The 14,171-nt window shown below is 40.4% G+C and overlaps 1 protein-coding gene across 1 annotated transcript; it reads left to right on the top strand.

The window, feature by feature from the left end:
- Positions 1–5,095: 5,095 nt before the first annotated feature.
- On the top strand, positions 5,096–12,076 carry nol7 (nucleolar protein 7). Its single transcript, XM_024419935.2, has 8 exons — positions 5,096–5,318; positions 7,267–7,327; positions 8,072–8,127; positions 8,222–8,247; positions 8,393–8,501; positions 9,928–10,049; positions 11,218–11,295; positions 11,516–12,076. Exons 1-8 carry the CDS (start codon positions 5,134–5,136, stop codon positions 11,587–11,589), a joined length of 711 nt encoding a protein of 236 aa, XP_024275703.1. The 5' UTR covers positions 5,096–5,133; the 3' UTR covers positions 11,590–12,076.
- Positions 12,077–14,171: the final 2,095 nt, after the last annotated feature.

The raw sequence follows: 14,171 nt of genomic DNA on the forward strand, positions 1-14,171 counted from the left end.
ACAGGAACTGTTCAAATTAGTTGGGAGGGGGGCACATTCAGAGCGGGGTGTTGCGAGAACAAGCGGTCTTTGGTTAGATAACAGGAGCCAGGTGCGAGATAACGGTATGGAGCATGAGAGCCTGGATGTTCTTCACAAGCAACATTTATATTTATCAACAGAAGCGCCAAGAGGCGGGGACCCGCCTGAGCGCCTGCAATAGGCTGAGCAAGTTTAAACCACGCCCAGTCTCTACTGTGATAGGCCAACAGACGGGTTGGAACTGTCTATCACAGTATAAAGAATACTGTTTTACATACGTCTTGTCAGTTCTCTGTTCTGCCCTGCGTGGTATTACAGTGAGCCCGTATATACGAAAGTTGCATTTGCCATTTATTACTTAGCTAATAAAAAATACATAGTATAAAATCGGTGACTCATTGTTATATTTATCCTGATACCAGATTCGAATTTACGCAACTCTAACACTAGTTACCCCCAAAGTTATTTGCAAACATTTTTGATCCTGATCTAATATCAAATAATATCGAATGCTTACACAGACGTTTTCCCATTCGGTCGAACAAATAATGCCTTATTACCAACGCGGTACTGTATAGCAGTGACAGTGATCGTAATTGTTGCGCTTGGCTTGCACGTGCAAATTCAGCACACACAACATTCTATAATAGAACTGTGTTATTTGACGCGTCAAATTAAACGCTTATTTAACGCGTCAAGTATATTTTACACACAAAGACCCAAACGGCGTTCCGTATAATAGTGCGTAGGCTAAATTACATTATGTTTTTATTTATCTTACTGTTATCTAGATCTGTTTATGTGCATGTGTTTTTATCATACTTGTCATGAGAGGGCGGGCTTGTAAAAGTTTTGGTTCCATCAATCAGCTGATGCTAGTTTCGCCAGAGATAAAACAATTGCACAATTTCTAAACCATACTGTACCGTCTTTGACAATAGAGCTCGCCCATTGTAGTCCTAAAAACCGGACATTAGTTAGCCTACTTCTGGTTTGTTCAGCCATTGCTATACAGAAAGAATAGGGGTTTGGCACATATAGCGAAAATAAGGTCTGAGATTAACACAAGTTTGGGAGATTTTATACGTTTTGTTCTGAGATCATATCAGTCAATTAACATGACCTTTATGATTGATGAAGGCTTTGTGCTTTATGTGCCTTTTTAAAATTGCACAAAATGCGTCATAATTCACAAAAAGTGACGTTAGCTGATTAAGATTATTTAATTGAACAAAACCTATAAGATCTCCTAAACTTGTGTTTACCACATACTTTATTTTGGGCATTTAACCAAAACCCTACAAAAACGCTATTTCCCAATAGGCTTTGTTCAACGAACCATTGCGGAGTTGGTGCCTACAAAAAGACCCCATTACCTATTGCCAGAGAAGGAAGAGAGGCCCAACTCGGCGGAAAATCTGTCTCCCTCCAGTAGGTGGCGTTTTTTTTATTCGCCCACCAACCAATGAGTTTTTGTATGGCGGTAAATGAGAGTTTCGAATTTGGTTAGCAAAAACATGTATGGCTTGTTTGCTACATTCGGTTTATTGATCAAATATAAGTTTCATAATGCTTAAGTTGTTACTAGTGTACTGATATAAGTACTACACGTCACATCCCAGCAACTTTGAGAAAACACGCTGTATCGGAATTGTCTCAAGATTGCTATGCATATTCATAGTAGTATTGCGTCTCTCTCCATGGAATACAGGTGGTTGACGTCAACAACCTTCATGACATATTCAAAATAATATCACTATAATGAGATGTATCCACCAATCAAAAGATATGATAGGCGGGAGCTAGACAGCCCGCTGGGCCACTTTGTGGACAACGACTCATTGTTAGGGTGAAGAGACATGTATCTAGTTTCAAGTTTCAATGTACAGTCAAATGCCTTTCTTGCAAACTCAAAACCCAACAATGCAATATTCAATAATGTATTACTAGAAAAAAAGACACGAGAAATAAGAATAGGAAATATGAAATACACAAGTAAGTAAGTACGCATACTATACACAGGAAATATTTTAAGTAAGTTCCAATACAATATTTACATGTGCAGGGATATTGGAGTGATGGAGGTAGATATGTATAGTGGTAAGGGGACGAGGCAACAGTGTATAAGATAAACAGAGTAGCAGTAACTTGCATCTTGTCAGTATATCCATAATCTTTGCTATTGATCTCTATGTGGGAGGGTTAGGTTATAATGCCGCATTTAAAACAACTGGGAACTCGGAAATATGCCGACTTCCGAGTGTTCATGACAGTGGAGGCTCCTCAGAGGGGGAAGGGGAGGACCATCCTCAGTGAATTTCATAAAAATTTAAATTGTAAAACATTTTTAAAAGTTATATTTTGGATAAAACTATACTAAATATAATCACATCACCAAATAAGTGATTAAAACACACTATTTTGCAAAGGAGGTCTACAGTAGCCTCAACAGCACCATGGTGTAGCCGGAGGACAGCTAGCTTCCCTCTTTCTCTGGGTACATTGACTTCAATACAAAACCTAGGAGGCTCATGGTTTTCACCCCCTTCCATAGACTTACACAGTAATTATTACAACTTCCGGAGGACATCCTCCAGTGTTTCAGAGCTCTTGCAGCTTGAACTTACATGTTGTCCACCCAATCAGAAGATCAGAGAATGAATCTAGTACTGAAAGCATAAGCTACAGCTAACTAGCACTGCAATGTATAAAATGTGGCGAGTAGTTAACTCAAAGAGAGAGAAAGACCAAAGTTGAACACTTTTGAACAAATTAATTTCTTCCAGAATTAAGGAGAAGCAAGAGAGAAAGAGAGAGAGTGTCATTCTTTTTCACTTACTTAGCTAGCAAATGCAGCTAGCTAGTTTAGCCTGCTGAAACACCCTGCTTAAACAGAAGGATGCAATGTTAGCTAGCTGGCTATGACTTTCCAACACAACACTGAAACTCTTCCAAGTCAAGGTAAGCTTTTGGTATTACTAAATTATTGCCACCGGGCCCACCGGTAGCCTAAGCCTATCACTGTAACAATGAACTGGGTGAATGGAATATGAATGAGAGTCATGTAATATGCTGTAATAGAAATAAGGCCATGCTCATTTTAAAAAATGGTCCTTCTACCTCTTTAACGACACTGACCTTCTGACCTGACATCATGATTTGACCTCTTTTTTTCCCCCCAGAGTTCAAGACATCTGGGAACTGGGAAATACCAGGTGAAATAATGACTTCAGGGATCTTCAAGTTGGAAAGTCGGAGCTCTAGAAAGAAGCCTTAGTTACTAAGTTGGAATTCCGAGTTGAATGACTTAGAAAATATTGTTTTTTCCGCAGTGTCTTGAACAAATCGGAAGTCCGAGATTTCCGAGTTCCCAGTTGTTTTGAATGCGGCACCAGTTGTCTTAAATCTTTGGTTTCGCCACGACGTGGACTAATGAGGAGACGGTGGATGTGGTTGGAAGAGCACGCTTGTTTGAATTGGAAAAGCGTTGCGGTAGCTATTGATAAAGAAGAACATCAAGACGAAGCAGCTGCTTTACAAGTGGGAGCGCTATGGAGATTGTGACAGATGGTTAAATGGCGTCCCTTGAGAAGGCAAGAACAAAACGTATGTCAGGAGAAGTGCAGTATTATCATAAGAAGACGCATACTTGGAATACGGAGGGCGAATGGAGTGGAAAAAGAGAGGCAGAGTAGATCTAAGAGAGAGAGAGGGAGGAAGAGGGTGAGCTTGAGTCTTAAAAATGGCAGGACAAGGGGAGATTGTTTGTTCAAGAAGAATAGTAGAAAGTGTAAGCAGAGTGAGCTGAAGATAGGAGGAGAAATGGAAGTGAATGAGGGAGAAGTATCGGAGATGGTAGGTGTGGTGAAGTTCTCGGAGCCCAAGGCTTGCATCGAGGTTCAGGATGAAGATGAGTCTGACAGTAGGAGTGAAGTTTTTGGAAAAAGTGGACCCTTGCCGTTTGACTGATCTGTGGTTTCAGGGTGGTTTCAGGGTTGGTGAAAACACAGTTGGATGCTGTGGACTCAGTGAGGGTAACCAGAAGTGGTCTTGTGGTAATTGTTTGTGTTTCTGCTGGTCAGAGGGAGAAGGCGCTCCGCATTAAACGAATGGGGGCAAGAGATGTGAATTGATTTGCTCTCAAGAAAAGGGTGCCATTGAAAGGAGTGATTACTGGTGTAGCAGTAAATGTAAAAGTTGAGCAACTGAAGAGGAAGATTCCCGGTGTTTGTGATTCTTGTCGTTTTGCGCGACGCAAACAGGGTGGCGTGAGTGGTGAAACAGAAGTCTGTTCTTTTGAAAGTTAATGTTGAGTCTATGCCCGACAAAGTGATATTAGGCTATATAAGTTATCCTGTACGTGCTTTTGTGCCGAATACATTACGTTGTTACAGGTATCAAGCTTATGGGCATGTGGCAGCAGTGTGTAGGAGGGAGGTTTCTAGGTGTGAGAAGTGTGCAGAAGGGCATGAGACAAAGGAATGTGTAGCATTGGGGAAAGTAGTGATATGTGCTTATTGTAGGGGTGCCCATGGGGCTGGGGAGAGGCAGGTTGAGGTTTCCAGGGTTAGAGTAGTGCAGAAGTTGTCATATGCTGAGGCAGTGAAGAAAGTAGAGGAAGATGGGTCAAGGGGGAGGGATCCTGAGAGGAGTGGTGGGAGTAGTAGAGCTGTACCATTAGAGTGATAAACCAACAAGTGATATATGTTTCAGTAAGATTGGATTTTTAGCATTTATAGCAATGGCTATCAACTGTACTGCAGGGATTGAGGTTTTGGTGGCAGCTCCAGAGCGGTATTTGGGTGTGCGAGACTTGATATCATAAGAGTTACAGGGTGTGTTAAGTGGTGGTTTTTCTTTTCAGGTGTTTGACCTGAAACTAAATAGTTTTAAATAGTGGAGTAGGGTGGTGTTCTTGTTTATTATGTGATAATTTTTTGGGTGAGAGTTGTGTTAGATGGCAGGGTATTTGTTTATTTATTTATTTTTTCAAACAAAGTAGAAGGGAGTTGTACTCCAGTCTAGTAGGTGGCGGTAATGCAAAAAATGTTGGTTGAAAAAGAAGTTAAACCTCACCGAAGAAGAAGTGGACTGATGACGTATTGACCTAAGATGGCGAAAAAACTGCTTAGGAAATCTCCTTCGTCCTCAAATAAATTCAATAGTGCAAACATGACGGATGATTTTCAATTACATCTCGACTCAAGCGACGACGACGCTCCAGAAGAGGTGACCTTCGAAGAGTCAAAGGCTTCTGCTCTACGGAGCATGAAAAATGCGTTGGAGACGTCCAAAAGGTACAGGCTAGCTACCTGCTAATGCTAACTATCTCCTCATGGTACAGTAGTATGTTTTTCAATTAGAGTAACGTTGATGAAACCACGTTTTTTAAAATCGAAAACCAGAGGTTTTAGGCTTATTTATAGTAAAACACAAATTCTGGTGTTCATTTTTACAGTACATTGCAAAAGTGATATTTTGGTCTTTCAGTAGTAAATCTAGTTCATTTTGCCCACCTAGCGGTTCAACTCGACTCTTGAAATCGTGATGTAGAAAAGGTGCCTCTAAATTAGGGTTCCCAAATTTGGCCCCCATGTTTTCTGAGCAAAAAATGTAAAATTTTTGTTGGCCATAAAATACTCCCAAATGTAAATCATTTCCTGCTGTTTTTACAATATGTTCCCAAGTATTCCCACGCGTAAGAGACGTGATCATTTACAAATAATAATTGATTGGATTTATAAAGCAGTTAAATACCAACTGAGGTACTGAAAGCGCTTTACATAGTAGGGGAAAACTCAGCGCATCCACCATCAATGAGCTGCACTCATCTCTGATACATGGCAACCTTTTTGTGTGTCAGAACTCTCAACACACATCAGCTGTCAGGAGGAGAGGTGAGGAGTTGTATGCCAATTAGGAATGAGGGGGATGATTAGGTGGCCAGGTTGGGAATTGGGGCAAACACCCCTACTCTCACAATAAGCACCATGGAATTTATAATGACCAGAGTCAGGACACCCATTTTTACCTCCCATCCGATAGACGGCACCCTACACAGGACAATGTACCCAAATGTAAGAGGTTTGAAATGATCGTTTGTCAAATATGATCTGTTTAGGCTTCTTACGGTCAATTTGCAGACTAAAGATATTTTATGTTCTGGCACCCTGACCATCCGCTCAAGAAAGAAAATGGCTCATGGCTGAAGCTAGTTGATGATCCCTGCTCTAAGTCATACTCATCTCAGGGGAGGTGTTTGGTATAAAATACACTTCCATCTATATGTGCTGAGTGGTACCGACTCAAGGCTTGCTATAAAAGCAGATGACAGCGTGCCTTATTTGGTAATGGTCTTGGTAAATGAAGTGTGCAAATATATTCTGCATGATTCTTCCTTGACTAGACCACTGACCTTACACAAGATTCAAAAGGCATTAAGGCACATTTCTGCCCATGACTAAATTCAATGTTTTTGCTTACCGTTTCATACGATGAGGTTGAGGATTATGTTTGTTTTTATATTTGTAGCTACATCCGTCATAAGAAATTGATGTTAATGGTGGTCATGTCAACTCATATTTTTCCAAACCGCTATGACTGACTGGTCTGCTCAAACAGTTGGCTCATAGTTCAATGATTGTGAGTTCTAATCCCATATGGGGAAGATCTTTTTTCAAATCTTTTACTATATCCTGTGCCCACACACTTCTAATTCTAAAAAGTGATCGCATACCTGTGAGGGGTCACCCTGGTAGGAGTTTTAGGTTTTTACATAGTACCCAAGACCAATCGGAGTAAATTTGACCATTGGAAAAAGCGCTAGTGCGTAAATACTGCAGTCCAGGTTGGATTGAATTGAGCCCTAAATTTAAGCTATGATTGCATTTTCTTCCCAACACGATACCGCGATAAATGTGAGGCCACATTTCAAAGATTTATTTGAATTTACACCGCAAGTGGCAGTAGATGTCTAGGAACTCGGCACCTTACCACTGTGAACTAACTGTCTAGAGCCATATTTTCTCACAATGCTCATTTTATTAGCAGAGCGTGCCAGTGGACTTCTGGTAAGTATGCTTTAGTGAGAGAGTATTGGGATATTTATGAGCAATTCCCCCCACCCACAACTTCTCACCTGAATTCATTTTTGGAAAATGTTAAGGGGTTGGGCAAAGGCTGAAATTGGGGTTGAGAGTTACCCTTCAATGGCCAGCCTGAGGTAACGCATTAATTTGTTCACAGAGAAAAGGATTTGCTCAAAGAAAAGCGAAGGAAGAGACAGGAACTGTTTCAAGAACAGAAGGTAGGTCCATGTCTCAATGTTCTCAATATTATTAGCCCAGTAACGTTGACATTATGTCTGTCACAATTTAATCATAATCATTTGGTGGGTGCTTATCAAGGTTTCCATTATGACAATGTGGCCGCGGTCCGGCAGCATTTTAATTTACCGGACCCATATGCATTGGGTGTGTAACCTGATTACATCAACTGGTAATTCCATAAATGAATAGGCTAAAAAGCAGAATTTCGCATAGTTTTTTTTTTTCTTTTTCTTCTCCCGGACAATTTTATTTAAATCGGCTTTTCTATTTTGTTACAGCCAAAAGCCGTCTATTACCCTGGTGCTTGTACATGTGTGAAATAGGACATATTTAAGTTTGTACTATACGCAGGTGTGAACTGGATTTGTTTTTTGCATATCCCAACTCCCCGTTAGACCAGCCATTATCCGCGGCAACCCTGGAGCAATTAGGGTTACGTGCCTTGCTCAAGGGCACAAACGTATTTAACCTTGTTGGCTCTGGGATTCGAACAAGCAACCTTTCGGGGACTGGCCCAACAATCTAACCGCTAGGCTACCTGCCGCCCATTTACTGTGCGCAGTTATATTTGGCACAATGTGTGTCAGAAGTAAAAGAAAATAAGTTCATTTGCATTAAGGCAGTGTTTTGAGGTTTTCTATTTCTCTCAACTTTCAGTTACCAAGGGCTCAAAGGGTTATAATTTTGATGAGCAAATTTCTCTTCCGTGTTGTTCTGTACAGAAAAGAAGACTTCTCCCTGCACATATTCTAGAAGAAATTGACACAGATCCATCAAAGTAAGTGCACATAAGCCTATATCCCAATATGCAACAATTATGATATACCTTTATATTGGCATATGAAACTAACTGTTCCTACCCATCTCTTTAGAAAACAGAAGCTACCTGGAGATCAAGGTAGATATGTTAACCACCTCAGATTATTTAAGTAGCCGTCTCGTTTCTTCCTTATTGAAATGATCATTTACCTTTCAATAAATTGTTAAATGGCTATTTCTTCAGTTTCTAAAACTAAATTGGTTTATTTTATTCTTTATCCTAGCTGAAAGCAACCATGAAGAGGCAAGCTGTTCATGGGAGGAGGGGCGCGAAGGATCGAAAGAAGGGTATGAGAAAGAGACGAAGAAAGGATTCAAGGGAAATATCCGGAGGTAAAACTGAATTCTGGTCCCATAGTCTTGATCTTTTGACAATAATTGGGCAAAATATATTTGGGCTGGCTGTATAAATGCAGCCATAAAGGCATGTCTAACATGCTACACTAGATGTATAACTTTTGCCCTGCGTGAGATGAGCCCATTTATTTAATTGAAACCTGGACATAAGAAGCGTGGCTCTGTAAGAAGCTTGTGGTGGTTCTATTAACTTCTTGCGTCGAGCCATCCCGGATCCGGGATCGTGAATACAGCCTCAAAGCTCATTACCATAACGCAACGTTTAACTATTCATGAAAATCGCAAATTAAATTAATATGCTAGCTCTCAAGATTAGCCTTTTGTTAACAACACTGTCATCTCAGATTTTCAAAATATGCTTCTCAACCATAGCAAAACAAGCATTTGTGTAGCAGCTAGCGTAGCATTAGCAGGCAACATTTTCACAAAAACCAGAAAATCATTCAAATAAAATCATTACCTTTGAAGAACTTCAGATGTTTTCAATGAGGAGACTCAGTTAGAAAGCAAATGCTCAGTTTTTCCTGAAAGATTATTTGTTTAGGAGAAATTGCTCCGTTTGGTGCGTCACGTTTGGCTACCAAAAAAAAAACGAAAATTCAGTCTTCAAAACGCCAAACCTTTTTCCAAATTAACTCCATAATATCGACTGAAACATGGTAAACGTTGTTTAGAATCAATCCTCAAGGTGTTTTTCACATATCTCTTCATGATATATCATTCGTTGAAAGCCTCCTCTCACTCACTGGATGACTGCGTGCAGCTTGTAGATTGCGCACCAATTTAGACAAAGGACACCGGGCGGACCCCTGGTAAATGTAGTCTCTTATGGCCAATCTTCCAATGATATGCCTACAAATACGTCACAATGCTGCAGACACCTTGGAGAAACGATAGAAAGGGCAGGCTCATTCCCGGCGCATTCACAGCCATATAAGGAGACAATGGAAAACAGAGCTTCAAAAATTCTGCCCATTTCCTGGTTGAAGTTTCATCTTGGTTTCACCTGTTCTGTGGCACTCACAGATAATCTTTGCAGTTTTGGAAACCTTAGTGTTTTCTTTCCAAAGCTGCCAATTATATGCATAGTCGAGCATCTTTGTGACAAAATATTGCGCTTAAAACGGGCATGTTTTTTTATCCATAAATTAAAAGAGCGCCCCCTATATCCAAGAAGTTAAGAATGACATGTGGCTCCCGCTCGAGAACACTTGATAAAGTGGCTCACGCTCTGCAAAAGTTACTAATCCAGTGTAGAAGCTAAGAACCTACTGTTTTTCACAACGCCCCATGTAGCTCCCCTGTAAAGGTTCACGACTAGGCAAGCATCCTTTTGAAAAACTCCATTCTAATGCTTCTCTACTAGGAATGGTCCATTAATGACACACGCCTCTTGTTTCAGTCTGAAGGGTAACTACAGCGTAATGCGGGTGGCGGACCAATCTTCAAGCAACTCCCAACAGCAGACAGCCATGGATTTCATACAGGCCAGACTGTATGGCCCGGGAAGTCAGAGGACGACAAGTATGAATACTCAGAGTTTCCGTTTGGAAAATGTGGCGCTGGACATTTGACCAATAGCATTTTACCCATATGCATTGGGTGCGTAACCTGATTAGAGCGCCCACAATGACAGATTACATTTCGATGATGGGTATTCATCTTAACAGCTGATGCAACAGATCAGAATGTTTTGCTTTAAAAAAATGTAATAACAATTTCTTCATGATAAGTGAATGTTTGTCCCATAGGAACATGCAATTAGCGGGAAAACAGTTGTCAAAAGCGCACCACACATGCGAGACGTTTCATGGGACAGATGAAAATATCTGTTTGAAATTTAGAGAGGGGAGATCTGGTTGACGAAAGAGTTGATTTGTGGGCCTCTAGAGATCCTGGTTCGAGTCTAGGCTCTGTCGCAGCCGGCCAAGACCCATGGGGAAAAAATTCCCAGAAATGTACGCACAAAAAGCTCTCGTGTGCAAATTTGTTTCATCCCTGTTAGTGGGCATTTCTCCTTTGCCAAGATAATCCATCCACCTGACAGGTGTGGCATATCAAGAATCACATCTGTGTGCTGAGGAGTATTTCTATCTGTAATAACCCTATGCTTTAAGGCCCACCCATGGCTGCACCTCTGCCCAGATATGTGAAATCCATACACTAGGGCCTAATGAATTCATTTCAATATATGAACTGTAACTCAGTAAAATCTTAAATTGTTGCGTTTGTTTTTGTTCAGTTTTGTAATGTTAATTACCTATCACATTACACATTTAGTAATGACAGAATGCATTTGAAACTTCACACAGTTAAAGCTCGACTTAATACAATTATTTTATTGATAGGAGTGGGGGAAAAGTGCTGGTGCACTTATAAAAGCCTATTTCACACCATAGCCTTCTGAATTTGCAAGAGTTTTTTTTCCATTTTGATTTCGGCACAAATGAAAATGTGGCACTGACTCGCCCATGGATTAAGGTTTCAGCATTGTCACAATGAAGAGTTCGGCGTTGGACTAACTACCTGCGCTAGCACGCGCAATTACAAGTCTGCTACGGTTAGTGGCAGACATCCACTTTTGTAGTGCAGAGGAAGCCTGAGCTGGCTAGCTTTAGAAAATTGTGAGTAGATCTAGCTTCCACTGTAGTATACTCCTGTTCTAATATCAGCAATTCTCTCTTTGCTGCAGACAATGAACTTCTCTCCCTTCAAAATAAGAGAGGCCCAAATAAAAGTGCAGCCATGCAGTTTGTGAATAAGAAATGGGGTGAGTTTCCTACATCCTTCAAGCTGTGGTTGGCTCAGTTCTTCCAGTCAATACAATTTCTACATGGCTGCCACGACTTAAAATGCATCAGTAGTAATGTGATTTATGGAATTGCATCTGGCTCTCTTTGGGTCACACTGCTACTCAGTTTACTAAATGGTTTTGTATAAAGTATGTTCTCTGGGAAGGATTACTTACCCATGATGTCATATCCTTACAGGCACAGAGAAGAAAGCAAAGGCGGAGAAGTTGAAGAAGCAATGGATTCAGAAACAGAAGGTTCCCTCAAGCTGAGCAAATAGGGAAAATATGGGGTGGACACCAATCGGGTAATCGCCCTTTCATTCTGCCCTGATCTGAAGGTGCTGGATAAGTTGAATAATTATGGTTATAGATCAAACTAGCCTTCTGATTTGGGTCAAAGTGCTTTCACCTATCCAGGCCATTGAGGAGCTGGATCAAGCATCTCCGAGTAGAAGTGCTGATCATGTAATTTGTCATTGTGATGTAAAAGAGGAAAACCGAACCAGAACAACTACTCTGATACAATTGATAAATGACTGCCAATCTGAGTTAAGTAGACCAGCTTTTTTATTTTATTTAAGTTGCACCTTATGTGGAATGATCCCAAAAACTCTTTGAAGTTGGAGCCTCTAGGGCAATTCATGCGGATGTTAGAGGGCCTTTTTACTGAAGAATGCGATTTCCCCCATATGATTGTTTTGCTTTTCATGTAGTGTAATTGGTGTGTGACACACAATGAATAAAAATGTAAATGCCACATGTAAAGTGATGGTCCCATGTTTCATGAGCTGAAATAAAATATCCCAGAAATTCACACAAAAAGCTTCTCATTGTGTGCACATCCCTGTTAGTGAGCATATCTGACAGGTGTGGCATATCAAGAAGCTGATTAAACAGCATGATCATTACTAGGGCTGTCCCAGACTAAAGAAAATCTTGGTCAACTGAGTTGTCCTGTTCTGTCAATGTTTAAATGTATTGTTCCACAGTCACACACCCTGTGTTTGAATAAAATCAACTACATATACACTGAGCTGGGCTGATGCTTTAAGCACACTGTTTGATTATATAAGACCAATGACGATGGTCACTGTTGAAGAAAAAATTACTGTGACTGGCGCATGTTGTCTCGCTATCTTCCCTACTGCAGCGAAATGGCAACACAGCAAGTGTTTATTGCGCTGTCAATGCTACAATTTCAGCCATTTAGTTTCTGTCTGAAGTTCTGTTACTAAAAAACTTCCCTATTCCCTCAACTCTTGCTCACTTTGTGAAACATGACAGCGTTGCATGCAACCAATAGGGCCTCATATCAATAAATTGATTAGTCCTAAATCTGCCAAATGGATGCAGAGGATGTGAAAATCGAAATATTTACTGGTTGCTCAGGAGGGAAAGGGACGTCAGATCTGTGGAAGACATTTGACATAGTTATGGAAACTACTAGAGGTCAAGGAAAAGGAGAGTATAAGAACAAGTGTTGCATGAGTATTGTGTTCCAAACAGTTTGTTAGATTACAATATATAAGATACTTTATACAGCAGACTAAACAGTTGCATGCATTTGTGAATTGTGGTTTAAGCTAATGTTAATTTTAAAACAAAAAAATAGTTGATTGCATTTCAAAGCATGAATGTCTCATATGCTGTGTGTTGGCATGAACGATAGATACTTCTGATGTATTGAAATAGAGGCCAAAGTAAGTTACGGTATTAAGACTGAACAGGACACGTTCTTAGGCCTACAGCTCGATGGTGGTTATACAAGACTACTATACAAAGCCTACTAATGTTGATAAGAAAAATGTGCTGTTAGATTACAATATTGTTTTTCTGCCTGTTTGGAAAAGTGTAAACTAAGTAATACCAGTCTGTTCTAAGGAAAAAAATTGTAATGCCTTTTAACAGCATAGCAAAGATTAAAAACCGCCGAATCTGTGAAATCGCTTTCTCCGACATTTTGCCATTGCATGAGGCTTGGTGCTCACGAAATCAGTAGGCCATTACACTCAAACAGGCAACAGAAGCAAGATCTGTCTTATGTCAGATATATGGATAATTAATAAAGCCAGGCACACTTAAGTTAGGCTATTGATTATAGACCTCAACCTAATTGAGGAGAGAGGAAACCAACTTAATCGGCTTAGCCAAATTGGCTAAAGCAAGGGCTGCTCCCTCCACAGCATTGTTCTCAATCCAGATATGCTGGTTAATGCTGTTATTATGCACATAACATAGGGAAAGGCGCCAATTCTACACCGAACTGAAGATTGTGCGTTGCACCATTATTTTTTACATAATATAACCATATCAATTATCTGGCAATATCTGAAATTATGTTTATTTCTATACCATAAGCCACCTCTCATTTTAGAGAATTTGTCTGAACCACCAACTGGCATCACAACCACGTCAGCCCAGGACCTCCACATCTGGCTTCTTTGCCTGTAGGATCGTCTGAGACCAGCCACCCAGACGAAACAGGAGTATTTTGGTCTGTAATAAAGCCCTTTGTGGGGAAAAACTCATTCTGATTGGCAGGGCCTGCACCTCTTCCCAGTCATGTGCAATCCATAGATGAGGGGCTAATACATTTTTAATTGACTGATTTCCTTATATGAACTGTTGCATGTTGTTTCTTTTTGTTCAGTATAGATATGAAGAGTGCAATTGTGATGTTCACGCAACGCTCATCTGCAAAAGAGACCTGTGGTCTCAGTATGACTCCGTTTTTTTTTTTTAAAGTCCAGGGAGAAATTTCAGATTTAATCCAAAGGATGTCGCCTGTAACAGCAGCCTGCATTGGAAATTTGTCTTCAGCGGCAACCAGGCGAATCTGAATCAACCGAGAC

Source organism: Oncorhynchus tshawytscha, linkage group LG10 (assembly GCF_018296145.1).
Source record: "Oncorhynchus tshawytscha isolate Ot180627B linkage group LG10, Otsh_v2.0, whole genome shotgun sequence".
In the NCBI taxonomy this organism is placed as follows: domain Eukaryota; kingdom Metazoa; phylum Chordata; class Actinopteri; order Salmoniformes; family Salmonidae; genus Oncorhynchus; species Oncorhynchus tshawytscha.